Source organism: Opisthorchis viverrini (assembly GCF_000715545.1).
Source record: "Opisthorchis viverrini unplaced genomic scaffold opera_v5_499, whole genome shotgun sequence".
NCBI lineage: Eukaryota > Metazoa > Platyhelminthes > Trematoda > Opisthorchiida > Opisthorchiidae > Opisthorchis > Opisthorchis viverrini.
The window spans coordinates 138,324-162,903 of NW_008752162.1; the positions used below are offsets into that span (position 1 = coordinate 138,324).

At 42.0% G+C, this 24,580-nt stretch overlaps 1 protein-coding gene across 1 annotated transcript; it reads right to left on the minus strand.

Annotated features, from left to right (window-relative positions):
• Nucleotides 1–11,830: 11,830 nt before the first annotated feature.
• T265_15438 (hypothetical protein) lies at nt 11,831–19,771 on the minus strand (the record flags this gene model as incomplete). The annotated part of the gene is made up of 4 exons (XM_009178121.1): nt 11,831–11,968; nt 13,186–13,263; nt 18,871–18,952; nt 19,674–19,771. Coding segments are annotated over 4 exons (396 nt in total), but the record flags the coding sequence as incomplete, so codon positions are not given.
• Nucleotides 19,772–24,580: the final 4,809 nt, after the last annotated feature.

Consider the following 24,580-nt stretch of genomic DNA (forward strand, 5'->3'; position numbering starts at 1 on the left):
GTATTTTACAAAACTCAGCCTTCATCAATTAATGTCGCTTCTGCCTTTGGTTTAATTAAAGCTAGGTGGGAAAATCACTGTATACCCGACACAACACCTGTGAAAATTTCATGTGCCTGTGCAGCAGCTACCATTATTGGGTGGATGCAGTCTTTGTAAATTATAAATGCATCCAGCCTTTTCAAACCATGAAAAAACAGGTCGAATTCGTGTGACGCGACTATCTTTGACCGGTCTCGTCAGTGGTCTCTGAAAAACAGAATATACATTTACATACTGATGAGATTTTGACGATCTGGACCGACCAGCTAATTCTCCTCAGCTACAGCGGTCTTTCATCTTCTCTGGCCAGGGTAATGTTCCCTTTACTGAATTCCCAAGAGAAATGTTATGTTTGGTAAATTTTGGTAACCGCGTTGATAGGAAACTTATGTGTAACCGGATTGAAGAGGATACAATGGACTTGTGTTGATGCATCCTAATCAGTTATTCTTGATGAAAGATCGATTTCATTTGAAAATGGCCCCTCGAAAGTTGTATCCATCGCAATTGAAGCTCAGTAGGTTTCCCTAACATGCGTTAAGTTATAACGGCACGTGTATTTTGTTCTACTGTATTCAATGTTGCTTAACCCAGATGATTTCGCGGTTGATCCATTTAGACTCCTGAGCAAATGTAGATGCCATGAACAATGAAGGTGTTCGTGTACGATCACTCATGAGGCGCAGAAGATAGGAAGAACGCGTCAGTCAACATCTTCCTGACAAGAAAATATGTTCTTATATACTTCTGCAGACAGCGCAAATATTTGGTAGTATGGAGAGATTTTCGTATTTCTATATGAGAAGGCTGTGTTTCGTGAAAAGCCAGGAAGCAATTCACAACTGTTTCGTCCTTATTCGGAATCACAAGTGGCGCGCCTCATCGTTGCAACATTAAAACGTTTGGCCATGGGCAGCCAACAAACAGCCGCAACTACTCAAGATATAATGTCGCTCATTTTTCAATCAAGGGACCCACCTCTCAAATGACTGTCTACTCGGGTGCATTTTTTGGCACACGAAAATCGATTCGTTCTGCGAATCTTTGCTCATCATGAACTACCCAACCTATTGGTAGGGTGATGACATATGGAATTTTTATATCTAATGGAAATTTCCCTGGACTTTCGCTAACATTGTCTCCACAGATTGGCTTAACCATTCAATATTTAGATTTTGTGACTGCAAGGTTATTCACTCCGACGATAGTCCTCGCGTGCCATTTTCAAGGGAGGTTTCCGTCACTGTCAGCTGTGTAGCTGACTAAAATAACAGAGGAGACAGCGGCATTGTTAATTACGGGGAAACAAAAGATATTTAACAGGTTACCCAGCCATACCTTCAAGCGAACTTAGAAAGACGCATTCAATATGTTTTTGAGCCTAATATTGTGCACATTGTTTCAAATAACTCCATAATCATCCAGCTATACCGACTATTCGGTGCCTAGCAGACAATCCACTGCCAAGCTTCCAAAGCCCAGACAGTCACAATCAAAATGCTGAAGATGTGTTCGAAACCCGGGCCATAGAATTAGTAAGTTCACGTTTGAATCGTTCGACTGTTTCGAGCTCACGAGAATTCCCCCTGTTTTGGACAGCTATATGCCTGGAAGCAGAATGATACCCTCGCTTACGTGCACCCAAAAAGCTACAAGTCGCAGGCTGGCTACTCCGGTTCTATGTCTCACGGTGCTCTTCCTCCAACCATAGCAATTAATTAGCGTGATTTTTTAGCTGGCTCTTGTAGGGATCCTGTGAAATGGCATCCTGAATGTCCTTCATGTATGTTTAGAATACAGCAGCGGTCAGTACAACAAAACTAAGTGCCAAGCTTGCTTTATTCTTGTTCTGTTTGTGGTTCTTGTATGCAGGTAGTGCCTGGCTCTGCACTAGAAGCGTTTATTTGGGTATTTTACAAAACTCAGCCTTCATCAATTAATGTCGCTTCTGCCTTTGGTTTAATTAAAGCTAGGTGGGAAAATCACTGTATACCCGACACAACACCTGTGAAAATTTCATGTGCCTGTGCAGCAGCTACCATTATTGGGTGGATGCAGTCTTTGTAAATTATAAATGCATCCAGCCTTTTCAAACCATGAAAAAACAGGTCGAATTCGTGTGACGCGACTATCTTTGACCGGTCTCGTCAGTGGTCTCTGAAAAACAGAATATACATTTACATACTGATGAGATTTTGACGATCTGGACCGACCAGCTAAATGTCTCGTTCATAAGAGTGTTGGGCAAGTTGTGTTTAGTTTGGCATCAAGTAGCAATTAAGGTTGGGGGAAACTGGAAGACGACGCCTACCTAACTGATCCCAGGAGGCTTGAAAACCACGTTGTTTTGTCGAAGAGATTTCAGCAAATTTCTGTGATGTGCGTTATTTCTAGACTTCTTACAAATTCACGAATTGTGCCACCGTAAGGGTTCGTCGATAAGTTGCATCACCATAAGAATTTTTTTATATCGATCTGTGTTTACCGCTGTCCAAACCTTCAAAAATTGCAGTGTACGTGACCACTTTTACCAACCAAATGAAAATCCTGGTCTGCTTTTGGTAAGAACAAGCGAATCAAACTCTGTCTGGTGGACGTATACTCGTAGGCCTGGATTACACTTTCGGAATATGTTTGTTATAACAAAACTGTGAGTTGTGGATGGGGAATCTGTTAGAAATCAGCAGCTAGTAGAAGAACGTTTGATTTTCTCCACCACTTATTTGTTTATCTTTATTAAATGAGGCATATTGTCTTGGTTGGTCTAAATATTTGAGTGACAGAGGGCGCACGCTTCTTCGGGAGGCAGCAGAATAGAGATAGAACAGGTGGTGCAATAAAGTGGGATTATTTTACCTCTGGTTTTTTTCGCTTGCTTCGTACGAGAAGGTTTCTCTTTCTGAAATAATTTCCTCACAATGTACTTAATTTTGTGGTACTGGTGATAAGACTTTTATGGACATTTCTACTCACCACCAGCACCATCAGCGACATTACTTCCGCCACCGGAAGTAATGAAGTATGAAGCATGAAATACTCCAGAAATTTGTCATTGAGACTACTTGGCGGCCCCGGAAAAGGAAACCACTAGTTGGAAATTTCATCAGGCCATCAGAGCGATCTAAATATTAGAGCCATTCAGTTAGCATATCAGCGATCATCAAAGTTTTTTTCTTTGTAACGGCTAGTGTGTGTGGTTGCAAGACTTGCTTTGATCAAATACAAGATGGCCAAAAGAATAGGTTGGACATTAAAATAAGTTGTGCAGGATGAAGTCGCTGAAGGAAACGATGTCACAAATGTTCACTGTCTCGTCAACTAGGGAGTACAACCAAGCTAACATTCGTAGAACACATCGGCATTCGGGCACTGCACTTCGGCCCAACCCGAAGAAATTTAGTTGATGTAATCTTGAGCATACCCAAATGATAATGCTAGCGATTCGGTGGACATCATTGGTGTTTGAGAGGCAGATTTGCAAGTGACGTTCATTGCCCGATGGGATCCTTCGACACAATGATATCAGAGGAAATGTGTAGAACTACGTTTGATGGCCAAATCGCTTCTTTAATGTAGGGAATCTGATACCACCTTGGTAGGTAGTGCACTAATAAACATCTATTTATTGTTTATCTCAGGGGATGGTGAGCCTCCCTTTTGGAAATTTCCAAGGTCATTTTGATCTACTGATGCACCGAAATGACGAGGAAATAGCAGTTTTTTTCAGCGCAATATTTGATATTTTGAATTGTCCATTGTATCAGTCATTTCGAACGCCATTAGATGTTTAAGGCACTAGGTGTCCATCTTTATTCCGATGATAGTTGGGTATTTTGAAATAACTTCAGTGGAATAAACGCCTACCATCCCAGTCGATTTCGACACTGCCTGCTTGGTTTTAGGGCTGGCTCAGTTACATCAGTTGAAAGATTTTCTGATGGAAGTCAAGGTTGATACGACCAACATGGTTCATGCAAGAAGCATCACCTTACGGTTTGTTTGGAATGTCTACAGCTAGTGACAGGCGGTATTTAGCTTGACCCATTACCGACTTGGAATAACGACCTTGTAGTAGCTGATCAATGAGAGAACGCGACAGGAGGATGCTACCTCAGCTGGGTGTTTGGCGGTTTCGAAGCGTTGTGAACTTTTTCCCAAAATTCATATGCCTCTGTTGGAGAATTTTAACAGTCCTTGTTGAATCGATTCAATTTGCAGTTGCTACAGGACATGACTTTTAATCGATGTTACTTGCATTTACTTGCATTTTGGCCGCCGGAGGGCTACCCATGTCTCAATACCGAGAACAAGGGCGGTTGTTGCACAACTATGATCTATGTATTACCCGGTCTGGGTCTTCCATGAGCGCTTGGTTTATTTCGGAATGGGCAGCCGCGAAATGCTAGATCATTACCAGCTTCTCTGGTGGAATAACATAAATTGACATACACACAAATACATACATACATACATACATACATACATAAATACATACATACATACATACATACATACATACATACATACATACATACATACATACATACATACATACATACATACATACATACATACATACATACATACATACATACATACATACATACATACATACATACATACATACATACATACATACATACATACATACATACATACATACATACATACATACATACATACATACATACATACATACATACATACATACATACATACATACATACTTACATACATACATACATACATACATACTTACATACATACATACATACATACATACATATATACATACATACATACATACATATATACGTACATACGTAAGTACATACATGCATATATTCTTCCAGAGAGACGAACCGACAGACAATCGGGTAGACACACAGGGAGATAGAAATAAGCTAACAGGCACACAAGCATACCGACGGAGAGGTAGAGAGAAATGCAGTGACACACAAATAGATAGACGGATACCGGCCAACCGGGTGAACCAGAGGTGTTGTAACAGAGGATTGCGTATATCATGAGAATTGATAATCAAGCAGATGGCGAACACTAATCAGTCTAGCAGGCCGGCTTTACAGCTATTGCATTTATTCGTGGATTCCATGCGTCTGATTGAACATGGTGTTCACCACTGCCGTGAACAGTGCACACGAATTACCATATGCTAATCTCAAGGTCCCACGTATTTCTGCAATGGTAGCGTGGTTTCATCAACGAGATTCTTTGGAGTGCTCATGGCATGAAACTACGAATGAGAGGCAGAACCCTGTTTTAAATATTCAGCGGAACCAATGAGAAGGTTATTGACGTTCTGCTTACCCGAAATGATGTGCAAAGAATGGCACAAATTGGTGTTAGCGAGATTCCAATAATAGTGAGTAGTCTATGAAGTCTGCTCTGTCAGTCTGCATTGACAGAGCAATCAGTCGCACAAATGGCATGATTATTCACCGCTGAATCAACCGTTACGGTTAGTTAGCGTAAACAGTTTACTTTGACTTGATTGGTAACCGGATAACCCATGGATTTCAAAACACACCTGACTTGAGAATAAAGTTCAACGCCAAAACATCCTGACTATTATTGCCACACAACGATATGTTGGAACATACGCGAAGCTAAGGTAGTCCTTCCTTAGCGGGGGCATTTCTGGAAATTACAAAAACCATTCTGCAAGTAGAAATGCAATTGAAACGCACAGGTATTATAATGAGTTGCTTGAATTCACAACCTTGATCGAATAGTGGAGGACGGAACGAACTCCCCTGTAAGGCTGACTAACTTATATAATTTTGCTTGATTATCAAAACATAAGTAGCCGGACTGATTGCAAAATCCCCATAACCGTCAAGATCGGTTTCTCTTCCTCGGCATTCACGCCAGATAGCTGTTTCAACCAGGATCACATCACATCACGGATGTTCGTTATTCATTATCGGTACAGCAGGATTGGCAACATTAATTGGAATAATCATGTGGTTGGTAAGTTTTCGGGCAAATCACGACCAGTTTTGTCTTTCTTGGGGCTCGGCAGGTGGGGAACTTTGCGGTGCTTTCATTCAACGATCCGAAATCGTTGTGCATTTGACGAAGTGCAAAAATAGAAGAGAAAATTTACAGGTAAGCTTCATAGTGATCCAGGCGCACTCGATACCATTCATTCTCGAATTATTTGTACCCCTTGAACCTGTTAACAACTTTAAACCACCAAAACATTCAGTGCAATAGAGGAGTGCAGAATGAGTAAACGGAAGAAGGGTAACAAACAGATGTCATACTACCCCATTTGAAGAGTTAAATAGACAATTTCCTGACTGTAACTAAACGCATCGTCATTGCTATCAACACCTAGACAGCTTCACACTTCTTTCGCTCCCGACAGCTAATAGTGAGAGAAAAAGAGATAACTCCCTCGACTATAGCAATCTGATGAAATAATGTAACGCATGCATCTACAAAGACGTCAATGAGCCTGTTGCGTAATCTCACCGCCCCCTAGATGACATCAGGGAGAATTTTCAATCCTTGTATAAGAGCGCCTTCTCTAGAAAATACTATCATGCTTCTTTGTTTTCAAGTTCTGTCATATTCCCATTGCAGTTTTCCATGCAAATCAAACGTATTTTCCACTGTTGTCGCTGAACGCCTACATATTTGGGACCTGAGATTTGCTGCAGAATTTCCTCCAAATACGCCTAATCTGCTCCGTTTGTCTGACACTTCTGAATTACCGGAGTACCAGCCATATGAATGGCCATCTGTCTCGGGGTACACTGCATCCCTCAATGCCCTGATGACCTAATTTGGAGTTAAGTTGCAGTTCTATCCTGGCTTGGTTGACTGAAATTATTCTACAAACCGTCCGATTCCCTTGGCTCAACAAGTCCACTGCACTTTTTCCTAAGGTGTCTATCCAGTCGACCTATTGTTTCTGCAATTTTTTCCGTGATTTTCTGTGCTTTTGCTCAAAAGTATCATCCCCTTCACAACGTCCATTCAGTGTTGACGAATTTACTTTAAAGTCATCACTTTTGGGGTTCCATGGCCTCTAACATCCAATACAACCTTCGTATATGTATCTAGCCAGTACGACTCGTCTGCTCAGCTCTCCCTTATTTTTGCGCAATACGACACGTCTGCGGGAGTTCATGTGTAACAAAAGTAATAAAAATAAAGTAAGTAAGAATAAAGTAATCATTCAGTTGCAGTTCCGTGCCACAAAGAGGAGCGCGAGGGTCGAGAGTCTGCTCGGTTCTAGAGAAGATCACTAGGGGTGGGCGTAAAACCGCCGACCCGCCAATCAATCTCCTGTCTTCAGCACGTCAGTTATGCCAGTTAACCTGCAGCCAATTCACATTTCGCTTGTCCCGGAAACATTGGCTGAGGCAAACATCATATTACTGCTAACGGTGTTCTAGTCATCCTCGAGAGCTGTAGATTTTAGGTAATTTTTCTTTAGGACACAAAGAACAGCGCGAGCAATTTGCGCACCGAGTGGAATGGAGCAACCCGTCATTGGAGGGAATTCTAAAATGTGCTTTAATTTGCCATCCTGGTGAAGCAGACCAGTATACACGAGAGACTAATCTGGGTTCCGTCGAGTACACCGTGAAACGAAGTTAATGTGAAAATGAGAGTATTTGTATTCATCGGGAAGTTCAGTTTCCTGGAGGTAACTATAGGATGCCCGAAACCACGGAGACCATAAATCTCCATTAAATCTGAATGGGGAAGCCGGCAAGCATTCACACCTGTCAATAATTCAATCAGGTCATCAAACGTCGATGAGGTTCATGCACGTCGCAGAAGTCGACAAAATGTGATGAGCACGTATGCATCTCATAAAATCACGATCGATGTTTCTGGGTGTTCACTAAGCGCCCAGTAGACAGCCTGAGTCAGTGTCAGATAGTGCCTTTTAAATAGCCCAGGGCTGTTGTAACATTGCAACCGCACGCGCTCAATCACTTGTTGGGAATATAGCTGTTTTCTTTTTCACTAAGTTCTTTCTGGCACCGGGAATTTGAGTTAGGGCAGCCGTTTATATAACATTATCATTCCTTTATTCGCTCCCAAAACGAAGTGTAGGTTATAAGTGCCCCCGGTTAGTGACGAAAAGCTGTATCAAACGATCGCTAAATTCTCTATGTAAAGGAACATCTCAGATGGCCGTCTGAGTTTCAAAGTTGGCGAGATGCAAAGCCTCTTTATGTTTTGTTTGTATGCCCTAAAATGCCAGTGTATCGCCCGGATGAAACACATTTCTTACATTAGGCGAAAATGATAGCGCCGAAACCATACTATTTTGACTGAATTGATAATGGTGCTGGATGGACGTCAGCCCCGTCCCACGGGCACAAACATAGACAAGTTGATGATCAGGTTGTCAGGCCGTTAGGAGTACAACTGCGAAAACAGGCGATTCCAAATGACTGCTTGCCTTTCTTCTGGGTAGAAGTACAGACATTGTGCAACTTAACATCCTTTGAGGTTGCAAGCGACTGTGTGAGAACTAATTCAAGATCTATGAAGGCAAGTCTGACAATACGTTTCTGATCCGCCCAGAATGAAAAGTGAGTAAAAGTAGAGTGAAAAATGGTGAACAAATAGATTGAAATTTGAGCAGAGTGTTGGATTCGACAGATGGACACAAAACTGTCATACATGTGTCCATTTACTGGCCCATTTTTATTTGTATTGTGCATCTGATGTGCGATGTTACGTCAGATTTGTGAAAGCGCCCTGAGTCCACAAGGACCAAGAAAATGCAAAGTGAGTAAAAGTAGAGTGAAAAATGGTGAACAAATAGATTGAAATTTGAGCAGAGTGTTGGATTCGACAGATGGACACAAAACTGTCATACATGTGTCCATTTACTGGCCCATTTTTATTTGTATTGTGCATCTGATGTGCGATGTTACGTCAGATTTGTGAAAGCGCCCTGAGTCCACAAGGACCAAGAATGCGGACGGTTTTGGCTAATTTACTACGGCTTTACCGAACGAATTCCTAACAGCTAATTTGACGGAATAAACAACCCTTTTTTAACGGTGACAGAACAAGATACGGACTAGTTGCAGTTCATTTTATTTTGGTAAAATCACACAACACAATACGTGCTCGTTAGGAACAGACGTTCTGGACAGACTCGATGAGGGTTTCGGAATCGTACCCGGCTTTGCAAAGCTCCATTAGATGAGCTGTTTGCTTAGCTACCTCGGAGACATGAAGACAGATTGATAGCAGAATCTCAGCTAGGAAGTCAGTCTAGGCATGAAAACGGAAGACTCACCATGGATGCGATGGACGGAGGATAATACGTGCCCAACACAGGTGCGAACTAATGTCTAGAAATGCACTCAATCAATCGGCAAATTGTTCACGCAAGATTCTTCTTGACGTCCACCAACAGAATCCAGCATTCTCGAGAAAATGTGGTCATTATTCCAAAGTATGTGGAAGATTGTTTGTGGAGCATACTGAAGGCCGAGTCAGTGGTGTGCCGGCGAATCAAAAACATATATATGCGAGGTGTTACTGAGTATCGGCGTACGTGAGTTTTTGGCAATTCGAAGCTGTCTGATATGAAATACTTCGGTATCAATGGGGGAAACGCGAAAGTTTCCAGCTACGTAGCAGATGAGTGAAGCTCTGCGATCTCTGAAACAAAACACGAAGTACTACTTTGACCGATTTTGCCCGTCGGGTAGTCTCAGTATCCGAGTTTCTGTCAACCTCACATTATACTTGAGCCCAAATTGGACTGAATTTAACGATTGCTGCCTGCCACTTCGCCTCCAACAGCAGACACAAATGAATCAACTTCAATCTGGCCAATGATTATTCGCCTCAACTGAACACACAACTGAACGCAAGGTTGATGGAAACCCGGGAGGTACGTCCACATGGTGATCACGAATAAAAAGAAGAGTGGTCGCGATCTGTCTAAACTCTCTGAGTAGTTCAGATTATGTTGATAATAATGTTGCAACATATATCCACCGTAAATGTGCAGGAAGAGCAACAGGTTGGGAAGGATTTTTGTGAATTTTGAAAGCAATCAGACAACTCGGTTTGTTGATAACCACCCGAAGTTATATAAGTTAGTCAGCCGTACAAGGGTTCCTTTTGATTAAACATCCTACGTCATCACATCAAGCTGTATGAAATCAGACGAAATGACGAGATGTCTCTGCGTTTGAATGGACACCCTCCGTACAGAATCGTTTTCGAGGGTCCCAAAAGGCCCACTTATACGAAGGACTAGCCTCGATTCGCGCAAGTTCTTACTTATTGTTGTTTGAAATTATTGATTCGTAATTTTGTCGTTGGACAGTTATCTTAAGTCAAGCATGTTTAGAGATAAAGGGTTTTCCGGTGAGCAATCAAGTGAGGGTAAACTGTGTGCGCTGAATGAGTGTAACACGTGATTCAACAATGAATAATCATCCATTTACGCGATCGATTCCAAAAAAACGGGGGGGGGGGCGAATATCAACTAGCCACAAGCAAGTTTGATTATTAAGCCCTCGGTGGTTTGAAAAAAAGCGAATCTGACACCTCATTAGTAAAGGTTTAGTACAAGAGATAACGAATAATCCTGCGGATAACGGACAGTGTGTAGACTCAACACTGGTATAGTATGCTTTTCCGTCGGACAAAGAGAGCGATGAAGCTTGTCGTTGCGTGTTTGTATTTGATCAGTCCTAAGTAATAAAAAAACTCGCAGCATTACTCCTCCACCAAAACTGGTGTAGAGGATCACAATACCGTCAGTGCAGATGGTAGGACCCGAGTGAGTCCGACGGTACAGTTAGCATCCGTGACCTTCGCAGTAAACTACTTGCAGGGGGAATCGAAGGAATTTTCTGTAAGGTGGCTCTTCTTGTGAATTATTGAAGCGGATTAATAACACAGTATGCGGCTTAACCACGGGTTACATCAACAGACCTCTGAGAATGTTTTTAAAACATTGAAGCCACTACAGACACAGAATGTGAAACAGTGATTCTGAAATGAGCTGACAGGAGATCATCAATTATAAGTATAATTTTGGTGCTGTTGCTGATTCAGTGAACCGGTGTTCAAAGGTCAGTTTGTTCGCTGAAAGTCCCTAGAAATTGTGAGTTTCAAATAACAATACTCATAATTTTAGCGAGGATGCCTGGCCAAATGTTGCTTCATTACATTCCTTAGTGATGCTGAACACGGATTAATTTGGAAATTAGGGCACCACTTCGCGACTGTTCCTTGTTACTTGCGATCTAAATTAATTACCTCGTCATAGTGACGGGATATTGTGTATAAGATTCGGTTCCCAGTGGGTAATCAGTGCCACAATGGTCGGGGGGTTCAGTCGGATGACCTGAGACACCGAACTGAACTGAGCAAAAATTAACTGAAAAGAACTGCACTGAAGTTCACTGAACTGAACTGAACTGAACTGAACCGAACCGAACTGAACTGAACTGAACTGAACTGAACTGAACTGAACTGAACTGAACTAAACTGAACTGAACTGAACTGAAGTGAACTGAACTGAACTGAACTGAACTGAAAACTCCTCACTGTTCATTTTCCATGAGTCGCCCCTGCTATAACGGGCTTGCTCATTAATTCCACAAGAGTGATTTAATTTTCTATTAATTTATACACATTTTTGCACGTTTTTATCGTGAATCACGAGACACACTCACCTGTTTAATTGTGAAGCAGTGCATCCGGAATTGATCGAATACTGCTTTGAAACACGAGATCTCATTCCTCTTGGACAACTCGTTTACGTTGGCTTGTAGTTGGTCGTCACATCCATGATGATGTCATGAAACGTTTCCTTGACGATGTGTCCAAGCTGAAAGTAGCCAGAAGTATGGTTGCGGGGAATTTTTTCTTGCACATCTAAACGACATGTCGATTCCTACCTAAAATAAGCTTTTATCGTGCTTTCAGATACATTCCCGCGATTAGTTGTTTGGGAAAAAACCACGAACCTGAAGCGCTCAGCATAGTTTCCGCCAAGCGGTTTCATGTTCTTCCTCTGTTGTCGACTCCATCAGATTTCGTGACATTGAGAACAAATGAACCCGCGAAGGCGGTTTTCATTTCATGAAATCCACTGAATATATGAAACGTGGCCTCAACTCTCATGCGTAGTTTTTTTATGCCACGAACACATCAAACAACCTCGTTGACGAAACAATACCCAGATTGCAGAACTAGCTGGTACCTGGAAGATTTCAGCTGATTATTTCCTAGCACTGTTATGAATAACTGTTTCATCAAATGCGTAACACGAATAATTCCAATCGCTCTCATGCATGTCTGCTACATGGCCGCCATCTGCTTGATTAATTCTGCCCGTGATACAGACAATCTTCAGACGCTTTACCTGGATGATCCATTTTTGCTTGATGCCGTGGGTTTCACAAGACTGTTCGATATCTGTCTATTTATTTTTCTTCATACTTTCATCCTCGCTAACCATCTGCCTTCCGAACGATCCGCCAGTCAGTCAGTCAGTTTGTCTGTCTGTCTGTCTGTCTGTCTGTCTGTCTCTCTATCGGTCTGTCTGTTTGTTTGTCTATATGGATGCATGGAGGTGTGTCTATATATGCTTTTCTATCAGGGAAGGTAATGAATATCTAGCATTTCGCGGCTGTCCCCTCCGAAATGCACCCAGCGCTCATGTAATACCCAGACCGGGTAATATATAGTTCATATTATTTCGCTAACCGCCCTTGTTCTCAGTATTAAGCCATGGGTAGTTCTTCGGTAGCCGAAGTTAGCAACATGTCTCAAGAACCTATCCGTCCAAATAAAATGGACAAAACTGGAAAATGGCGGTAAACTTGAGATACCAGCGTTAACAACGGTTTGTGTTGTGCTGTAGAGAGCTTGATCCGTTCTTAGATTGTAGGTAAAAATAGATGTCTGTTCCTCACTGGAACGCTTTTGCCAGTGGACGTCCGCATCTGCAGTTTGAGCAGTGCTGTCCATTCACCTGTATAAGTTAACTGTTGAGAAAATCGTGTTTTATCGCTGCAAAGAGCAATACTAATTCATGACTAACGAGTAAACCAGCATTGAGTGATCCAATGAACAATTCAAATTTCAAATATTGTGCTGAAAACATACTGCTACTTCCTCGCCATTTCGATGCATCAGAAGATCATAATGACCTTGGAATTTGCCAACTGGGAGACTTCCGATCACCTGGATTAAAACAATAAATAGACGCTTATTAGTGCACTACCAGCTAAGTTGTTATCGGATTCCTTAAAATAAAGAACTGATTTGGCCTTCAAACCTAGGTCTACACTTTATCGCTCACTTGTTCTTGTTGGAGGATCTAGTTGGCAATAAACGTCACCCGCGATCCCGTCTCTCGGACGGCAATGGTGTCCACCGAAGCACTAGCAGTATCGCCTGAGTTTGCTCATAATCACACCAACTAATTTTCTGCGGATCAGACCGAAGGGCAGTGTCCAATTTCTCATATGCTTTTCGAAAGAAGACTTGTTACTACTCACTGTGTCACCGTTTTCAGAAGTTGCAAGCATTATTTGGATGTTCAGATCATGCTTTTCAACCCACTTAGGACGAAAATTGAACAAACTTATAGCAACAATATTTGTGATTACAGCATGTCTTGTAACCACGATCTATTCGTTGCGAACTACCAATTAGTTCTGCATCACTCATGTTTGCATGAAAATGGAATTTAGGTTGCCACAAAGCCTGAAAATCAGTTTAAATGAGCTAGATAGTTTGTTAACGACGTTATCAAATAGTATAGTTTAAACTCGAGTCACACCACAGTGAGTCTGTGACGTTTTTGTCTCGATCTTTTATACAAGTTTTATTGTTCACTTTCGCTTTTTCCTGACAAGCAGAAACTTCTTAGTTGAATGGATACTTCATCCTGTAAACGGAGCCAATCTAGGCTGGAAAACCAGGAAGCAATTTTTGGCTGCTTCATCTTTATTAGGAGTCAGAAGCAGCGTGTATATGACTCTGGTAGAGAACGACGAACCGGTGACCTTCCGAACAACGGTAGAATCCTTGGGGATTCAACCACAAGGGATTGATCAACAGTGTGATAATCTTTCACTTAGATGGCACACAGCGTCATTCACCACCCAATCATGCAAAAATACATCACGTATTGGCCACGTATTGACTGGTTCCTCGAGTGGTAAGTTCCCAGATGGAAGTTTCGCTCATCGTGTAAATCTATCCTTACTCCGAGTAACCTTTGGATGATTCTCTCGGATTTGCTTTTTTTGTTCAGAACGTTATATGGCACAAGGTACACAGTGTCATTACTCGGTTATCCAAAAGTGACGCTGGCCAAGCTTGCACATCGAGGTACCCGAGCCAGCTGCCTTGCTGAACTTAGTTTATGGAATCTGAAGTCCGTAATCAGCTGCCAATTTTCACTAATAACTAAAGAAAAATGTCCACTTGTAAGTTGCACTCATTTTCATAACAGTTTGGATTTTCACACGTAACTCAACTGGATATCCCCGTGAAAGTTTGTGACTCACCATCTCACCATACCTCGACCTGTGACCATTTTTGTCCGTTCTTTCACCTCCTCGTACTATTGATCCAGTGTACGCGTTTTGATGTCCTTCTGAGCACCTGCGAGAGACGGAAACACAGGGAGGCTACGGGCAGTATGCGGATCAGCGTACTCAACTTTAAGACGAATCCAATGTGGCGAAACCAGTAAAACCACTAGAGATACGACATCATTGTGAGTATCCCCAGCGAATTTCTAATGTCTATTGCTGGAAATTTTGCGCTCGTGTCATTTTTTCAGGTGTCTTTGCGCGCGTAACAAATGGCCCAGCCATCTCGGTTAATAAAACCATCACAAAGCTAATCCAACCGAGCTATGGACGACTTATACTATTGATGAATCACAGAGTACTTCGCTGAGCGACAATGAACGACAATGAACTTAGTAAAATAAAATCTATGTGACGTTATCCATAAAACATCTCGAAGTGAGCCACGCAGATGGAGAGAGAGACGTCCGACCGTCGTGTTTTGTGTTCCCATTTTTGGTTGACGTGTGGCCCATTTTTAAAGAAAAACTCTTTTGTTAGGAATTGCCGATAAATATTCGCTAACATATGTCTATCGGTGCCTTTCTGACTTTCACTAAAAGCTGTGTTATAAACGCGGTTAGCAACATTAACGAAACTTACATCCATACGTGGAAAGGAAATCTCGTGAGCCGCACCATGGCCAGTGCAATAGAAGAACGCGTAGTCATCTCGACCGCTGTCAGTGAACAGGAGGGTTAAGGTGGTCTTGAAGAGTAGCGTATTAAGTGGCGATCCCAGGCATAGCAAAGCACAACAAAAAAGCCGCGGAATTCGAAATTCATAAATAACATTCGCCAATAACGTAAGTTTCGTCTCACGTTGCAGAAGCCAAGTTTATGTAATCCGCCTTGGATTACCGAACAATGGGTAATCAGATTGGTGAAAGTTTCACGTTTTTTTTCCATGACCAAATTATATGACTTCGTCCAGCTTTGAGTAGTTTATACTTGCAGTTCCTAAATGGCTTTTCTGTTAAACATTTCACACAAATGTAGTGGAAGGATAACGAACACCCAGGTCGTAATATCTCTTTGTACACCCTACTAGATATAATGAGTGGTTTCAGTAACAGCTACTCGACTACTGTTTGCATGGTCACATGAGAATGAAAATGGAAATTCGGAAGTCTGTTTGTTTATTTTTGTATCAAGGGATATAGTAGCTCTTGTGGTTCTGAATGCACGAAGATTATACCAGGCAGTTTCCACATTCGCTAGTTTGATCATGCCGCCATTGGGACGGTCACACTCAGCTCTTTCGAAATCACGCTCTTTGTAGTATAATTAGATGCGTTCGGCGAAGTATTCACATAATGTATACAACATTGAGAAACAATACCAAAATGAAAGTTAGGGGAACATATGATTAGAACACGGACATTCAAGAAGCCGTATATTTTTTATCCAAAACTGATCTTGAAACGCACCGTTCGTTGGTCATTGAACAAGAAAATTTTCAAATGTTCTTTCTTATGGTGATCAGCTTGGAAGTGTTTCGTCACTAGACGAAGTGACATCTTTCGTGAATGATTGGATCGACAGTTCCTCCCTACCTGTCTGATATTATAGGCCTGTGACCGGTTGACGGAGGCTTCCGTTGACTGGTTCCTTGGATCGACAGTTCCTCCCTACCTGTCTGATATTATAGGCCTGTGACCGGTTGACGGGAGCATACCGTGCACTGGTTCCTATCGGTCCGTTCATAGTTGCACTGGGTTGTCGCTTTGTTCCCATAATATGATCCACGGCACATTCTGTGTGAAAATTTAGTTGCTGCCTATGGTCTGCAGAATTCGTTAGGTGCCCTAGGTAGGTTCTGTCTGAGAACCTCTTGTTCATTGTCACATCTACCGGGTACCGAGTTCTGTCGTGGTGCAGTCTATCTATATTAAATTCGATTCGTCGTCACTCAGAATTCTAGTTTCAATAGTTCGTTTTAATTGCTTCTTTCTTAATTCCTGTTGTGTTGTGGCCTGGTTTTTAAAGTTTCATTGTTTGGATGCACTTTCCATCGGTGAAGCTGCTTTTTAACGTCCAGGAAGTGTATCGCTTTTGATGACCTATTCCAATGTCTATATATCTCTTTTTCTATCCGAAATACCTACATGTGTGATTGGAAACACTGATCTTGGTCATTTCGGGAATAGAAATTATTTAGTCCAACTTGCGGTTTATTCAGTTATTAGATCAGTTAAGGAATCCGGCAAATGACACAAAACATTTTTTAAATATGGCCAACGAAATATTTCCCATGAAATTGTGATTTCCCGGTAGTAGTAGCAGCAGTAGTAGTAGTTTCCCGGTAAATCAGGATATACTATACGTGACAGGTAGCAAAACCTTGATATTCAAGGCGACAGCCAATAAAGTGCTAATGAACTATTACCACTTAGCGGGAGAGTTTAGAAATGCGCGTGCCAGACTGAGTTCACCGGAAGGATGGATCCAGGATTGTGAAGACTGACGAAGCCTCAAAATAAACCCAAATGCACAGCTATAAAATGCCGACCGATCAGAGCAGGATGCACTAATTTTCGGAACCAACCCTGAATGAGATCAGACCACCAACTAGCACAAAGCACTTGAAGAACCCCGACAATCCGTGCTTACGAAAACTGTTGAATTCAGGGTGTTTCTACGTAACTGCAAATAAAATAGATCGATTTGCGGGAACTAGCAATATACAAAGAAACATCCATCTCGAGTCCCCTACGAAGCGTCGATTAATCAGAAAATACACACCAAGAGCGGATGATTACGAATTGCGCAGCAGTTCCAATCCCAAACAGTGAAAAACTGCCAGAATGAGGCATTAGTAGTTTGCACGTTAATAAACTGTCTGGTTTCCTGGATTATCTCTGTATGCTGGCCCTTCCCTTCTAGTCATAGGCAGGTGAAGATAGCGTTGCGGGACTCTAGAAAGTACACCGGGACTCGAGACAGGTATTCCAAAAGCTGAGAGTAATATTGGTGGATGGCGACACGGATTCAGAGGAATGTTATACAACCAGTCGAAAATCAGCATTGATCATTTGTTTTGGTCTTCAGGTTGAGTTGAAACATCCCTTGAAACGAACCACACCAGGATCGACCAACCCCAATTTGTACGAGTTCGAGCACATACTTGATCATGCACAACTGAGCATATCTGAATATTTATGAAACTTTTTGACATTATCGATTGACAATTTATTATGATTTAATGTTTTATGATTTAATATGATTCAATATTAACTCATAGTCTGAAATTGATAAACCGGATTTTCAATGGAGTAGAGCAAATTTTCTGCCTGACATCTGAAAGCTCTACCTGAGGAGATTATGTACACACTAGGCACACAATTTGTAAATTCAGAACTAGAACAAGAAATACTGTTTTCTGGCTGTGATAAGCAAGTGCATCAAGAATGTCAACTTCCGTGCAGACTCACCTTTTCAGCACGTTCTTTCCTCGCCTGTCAAATCCCTTATCGCCTTTCAGTACTTTCTCGAACGTATTCGGATTGACATCCTTAAACACATAAACACATGCTCCATCATTCCTGTGACAATGGAGTCTTCTGCAATTATTACATTCATGCTAACCATTCGTCTGCCGTTACCAAATAATTTATATCTATCATCTAAACCCCATCATTACTTCAATTAATTTCACAACGTTCGCAGAATGCTGGAAAAAAATTAACTGTTAATATGATTGTAGAGCATGGCAGTTGGATCGCGTAGCTTGCCGGTATTAGCATGAAGACGGACTCAGATGGGAGCCAATAGCCACTGTTTGCCAATAGCGCATCCAGGAGGCGCCAAAATTTCCAGAAGATTGTCGCCACTTACACTCGATAAACGACATGCGGCACAAATTGCGGGCACTGATACACGCTGGGGGTTCTCTTGAAAAGAACGCTAGCTTGGAAGTCTCAAATCAAGAATTTCGCTTCAAAACTGGCGTTAATACATGAAAGCCCACCCGATGGCCCAGAAGCAAAGTTTAAATTTGGTCGTGGACTGTTCGAGTTTTCTCTATGATCTTACGATTAGTGTTCGCTCTAGGAAATATAATATGATGTATTATAAAAAACAGATCAGTCTACCTTATGCCTGATATTGTGCTTTCATACCCAGGGTCGTGTGACTTGCGCCTTATGTTAAACGGTGAAATGATGGAGAAATCCATCCGGCTGCTGCGAACCGGTACAAGGACATACCCTTCCACGGTAGTCAATTACCACACCCTCATAGACATCTTCGTGCTCGCAGTCATGGAACACTTTGCCGTTAAACGGATTTCTGGATTAAGAAAACGAACGCTGGTATTTGGGTATTCGGAGATATTAAATTGTAGATAAAATAAAAAGAAGTGGAAACTCGTAAATTCTGTTTTCTGTTGGTTCCAAGGTTTGATAATCAATAAATATTCAAGACGATGAGTGCACCTTGTGGCATGCTTCCGATGACATACGATTCTCAAAGCAGTGATGATGTAGAGATCCGGGTGGGGTGGCGGTGATTAAACAAGAAACACAGAAAAAATGTTTAAAATGTATTTGTTTTATTTATGGGTACAGCCAAACACCACCAGTAGTAGATTTCACTAGCACCTTCTCACCCAGTGCCTTGCATGAAATACGAGTGAGCAATAAACGACTTGCGAGTATTACAATCTCCAAGCAAGAACCAAGTTTTCAAGTTTTTATAAGTTTACCCAACTAATCCTAGCGATCGCATTTATTACAAACTGCTAAGATTACTAGATTGTCTGCTTAATACTCACTCAAAATCATCAGGCGGCTGATTCACTCAAACGATATCTAGATGTCAGTGCTGTTAGTTTCAGACTACTGATAAATGGAAAGAAGTTAAAAGGTGCAATCCACTAGTGAGGACTAACCAAAATAGTGGCAATTTGATGATAAACAGACTGTGCTGGTTGCTTTGTGGTTCTGTGACATTCACAGTCATGAAATTTTATGGAAGGAAAGGAGAACACAAAAATGTTCGCGATATTTACTTGCGATTGTTTGCGATATCGTCGACGGCGATGGTAATTATATTCTCCGGTGGAACATTGTTTGCACGTACGACTTGATAGGCGTGGTAAACGTTCGCCTAAGTGAGAATGAAAATTACAGACATATTGAGGTTGAATCAATATAGAGTGAGGCAGAGAGGCTCAAGAAGGCAAGCAGTGCCCAGAATCCCTCATGCTTGTTGGAGTCTCGGCTCTCGCGAAAGCACTTGGATGCATCACATCTGTCCAAAAAATTAAATGTAACTTACTCACGTGTGTTTTCGTTGAGTTATTGCTTGAATTTGGGCCTTGTCAGCTGACTAATCAGATGTTTGGCTACCACGTAGCGGAAATAAATCGCCAGTAGCCTAGTGCTGTTTGGTGTTTGAAATTTTTCAGGTTTTGCAAAAAAAATTAGGCCCAGCCTCAGGGCAACGCCAAATGGCACTATACAGCCGGTTCATTCTAGTTGAGAAATGTCTGTTGTGCGCATTCAAGGATTCCCGTAGAGAATGGAACCGGCATACTCTCCACTATTAAATGAAGACTAATCCATTTTGCCACGAGTAGCTGACCAGTGGTGCGATTATCTAGGGCTCCACCCTACTTGGGAAATTGGTTAGACGTTTTTTTTCCAGAAACCGAATGTGCCAAATCCAAGTTTGTTGTCAGCACAGTATCGCTGCATTACAATTATCATGGGTATCACATCAGCCACCCTTCCACAGAATGCTTTCAAGATAAAGCCCGGGAATGCTTCTCACACGACATTGCGAAGAACGAACATACTGCCTCATTTTGCATTGAAAATGTAGAAAATGGGTGCAGGCTATTTAGCTTGAAAACGGATTTATGATTCCTTCGGAAAGGAAAGAATGAGTGTTCCTTATTTATTATTACTCCATTGCGCACAGATCTCCGATTGCGCTGTTAATTTTTGGAGGATTTATTAGTAATATGAAGATATATGACCCCTTGTGGTTATGGAAAAACGCAAACAGGTAAATTTCCAAGTCCCACCGTGAAATTGCATTCGCCGTATGGATGCGTCATCCTCGGAGTTTTCATTGACCAGATTTTCATCCATCCACGAGGTTGGTCATTGCTTAACCAGCTATGTGTCTACGATCTCCCTATTGACTATGAATTGAACCCTACGTCTTGACCTTGGACTATATATCATCCACGATCCTTCTAGATGAAAGAAACTCCCGGAAGAATCCCGAAAACTTACCCCCTTCCCCTGTAGTCATTTTTGTCACTCGAAATGAAAATGTACTCTACATGTGTCTATAGAAGAGAAATTGGACCCCAGAGGGGCCCTACGATTTGAGCTGTGTATACGTGACACTCACAGAGCTCCTCATGCCAGGATAGTCTACGGCTAGACCTCGAACAGTTTGGTGGCGGGAACTATTATACTGACTGTCTGCACAATCCACCATCAATTTGGAAACCCACAAGTTCTAATAGGCTCCTGGGATAAAGGCATTCCTCGGCGACAACAAATGGCCTGCTTTCTATTTTGGGGTGTCCGGCTGTAACGAAAGACACTGGTGAGCAACGCGAGCACCCTGCAGTCTTCTCGAAGCTCCGATCCGTGCTAAATGGGAGGTGAGCTTCACTACGTATTCGTTTACAATAGCAGTAATATTCCGCGAATAGCCATAAAAATCGAAAATGCTTCCTCAGAATATTCGTCTTTAGAAAACTATGAGCAAATGAGACGGTTATTTTCCTGTTCAATAGATTGTAGCTTCTTAGTTGATGTTTGCTAATAAATGAATTCGCGGTGAAGGGGTTTCCTCCTTGAACTCGTAGTATCACAATCCGATTTCAAACATGCAATACACGCTTATAATAATCTCATGTCACATCGACCGCAATTGGTGTCGTCAACCCGGTCGCCTTTTCTTCTGCACATCGCGAGGTGAATTAGAGAAAACGGGGTACAATTTAAAACTTCCTTTCTTCTTTTTCTTTACTAGATACGGCATTGGCAATTTCTTCCTTTGCCTTATATTGTCGCAACTGCAATATGCGCGGTCGAGTCGGTTTGCACTTGCTTTTACTTGCGCGCCTCAGATGATCTGGAAGCCGCGGCTGGTTGTTCTACTAGAGCTGAGACATCTTTGTGAAGAAGGATCAGATACCTGTTTGTTGCTGGCGCAAGTGCTGGATCTCGGACATCACTCTTTAGAAGCTGGGGGAAGCTGTCCTCCAGATAGGGGAATAAACGTCACTCAGCGAACAGCCAATCTTCTAGCAAAAAGAGTTTGGTCAGAGAACAGCGCCTGCGTTGGTTGCGAACCTTTGTGGGCTGAAGAGGTGCAGAAAGCAAGAACCTCTTGGGTTTCGTTCTCCTCGTGCCAGTCCAAAGGTTGACTCTCATGGGCCTAGAAATCATGGGAAAACATGACAACATTTGGGAGTAAAAATTTAAAACAGCTAATCGAATGATAACCTGCAGCTTCTCACCTGGAGTCCTGAGACGGTGGATGGAAATCCGGAGAGTGAAAATAAATAGCCACAATTCTTTGTTCAAGTGTCATCAAGCTACTAGTTCTGGCCAACTCCAAATCACAAGGCTCAAATATAGCGCTGAAATAACTTTTCGTTGTTCATCCAGTTAATTTGCTTTCCCTTAGGGAAAAAATTGCCTTAGCAAGCCGAGTCAGCTTGATGGGGAACAAAGTGGGTATAGCAATCTCCGAGGAAGTGGCTTGACGTCCGTTGTGACCCGAATTTATCCTGAGCCTACATTCTGTCGTTTCACAAAGGAATTTGAAGACAAGACCCTAAAACAGGAGGCGGGATTCCAGGCTAGAAGGGGTTGTATGAACCACAACTTCACATTTCCTGCAGTGTCGGAACAACTGCATGCATACAGGAGCCCCACAATTTCGTTATCCCTTGAATTGGATAATAACAAACTGGATTCTGTCGTTCGTTTTTACACTAAAGAAACAATCACATTGAAGTTAGGATAATGGCAATCAAATATGAACCGCGGACACTTTAGAATGCATACAGACACATTCATGTCACCTTGCCTTTTTGCATTCTCTTCTCCTATAATCCCATGCAACGCCTCCATGAACGGACGAGTGAATTTAACAGCGTGGTCTACTTACTCGATATTTTATAGTAGTATCTAATTGTTTGCTCACGTTGCTCAGTAATCCTGGAATGGATTCGTTTCGGGGTAACAACAAATGTCGTAGCAACGTTAGTAGTCTTTGATGAGATTTCTGTGACCTCCTTGAGTCAGCAGGCCACTACAAGCTAAGGAACTGCGGAATCCGGGAGTGCTTCTCTAATATGACGAAGCTACAAAGCAAGCAGTTGGTGGCTTCCTGATCGCCGAATTCCCAAATTTCCTTCTTCTAGGAGGCAGTGATTTCACTTAGGATAAACCAACATGGAACGCTTATGAGTGACGATTTGTCTCCGAATAAAGTGAATCAAGGTATGCACTTCAGAGTATCTTAGTTGAATAGGAGGGAGATTATTGAAGTACTGTGGAAAGCGAACAAAGACCAATAAATGTGTCCAGTAGTGCTGACTTTTATTCACTGACATCTCCAGTGAAACGTCGCAGCCATGAAGGAAAATAAGTAGGAATCAACTGTTTGGGAGGCTATTTCTTCAAACTTCCACATTNTGAAAATACTTTCGTGTGGACTTGGAATAAAAATTGAAACTCAGACCGATGAAAAAGCAACTGGAACCTACTTGATGTCGATAATTTGTCCACGTGTCAGAGCCCGCCAAAAGGATGACCTAATTCTTTGACGGCTGGTTGTTAAATATCGATCACCAATTGTGGCGACCGATCGATTCCAAGCACGCGACAACGTCGATGCAGAACAAGAGCGCAATAAGAAACGAACAACGACGTTTCATATCGAGATTTACCTGAAGTTCCATCTGTCTGGAATTTTATACTATTTGCCTCCTGTAAAACGAAATTTGTCTCACACATATATGGCGACTGTATGAAACAGCGGTACAATGTTTACCCTAATCAACATATGACCAGCCATTTAGATCTCTTAACTCAATGACTGATCACTTGCGGAGATGTTTTACAACAATGTGTGCACCTTCGTTATTTGTGATCTCTCTATGAGAATCGTAGATCGTTTCGTTGAGCGCGGAGAGTACTTAGTCGCAAAATGAGGCTGAAGAATTGTTTTACATAGCGGCTGGCAACAAAAGTACTTTTGCTGATAACTTTCGTCCCTGAGGCATTAAAACGCGATTCACACGGAAAATGTGTATCTGGAAGCTTGCAGGCCAGAATAAAAGTCGACAAAATGACTCAAAATAAAATGAGAACGTTTCAAATGATGGGGATTTTTGGTGTAAAAATTTTTAGAACGGATGCGAAAATGTTCAGAGCTGTTCCTCAAGAACTCTGTGGAACTTTCGTTGGACAAAACCCCCACTAGATCCGCCTGGTGGTCGATCCTTAATTCGCCTGCTGAAGGAACAGGTAAAAGTTGGGCCAAGAACTGATGATCACCAGGGCAATTAGCTACCATTTAGACTGGATAAAGTGCTAATCTTCCTTCAATCACAGAAACTAAATCACATGAACTTAGATTGACGATCATCTCCAGTGTCCACATCTTAGAACGGAGTTTCAATCTTCTTGCGAATCTTTTCTTCTTCCAGGGTACTTATTGATTGTTGGTAGTGTGAATAGGTTCGGTCAGTTCCAGTAGTGAGTTCGTCCAACCGGCGAAGCCAGTCTACACCGCCAAGCTGGGAAGGGTTCACACCTATCGTATTTCACAAATGTCCAGGAAGAGTCAAACCTGCAAATTATCCAAGATCGAACAATTCACTTGGCTGATAATACGTATGCTGATGCCCGCCAAGCTGCTCCCATCTCCATGACT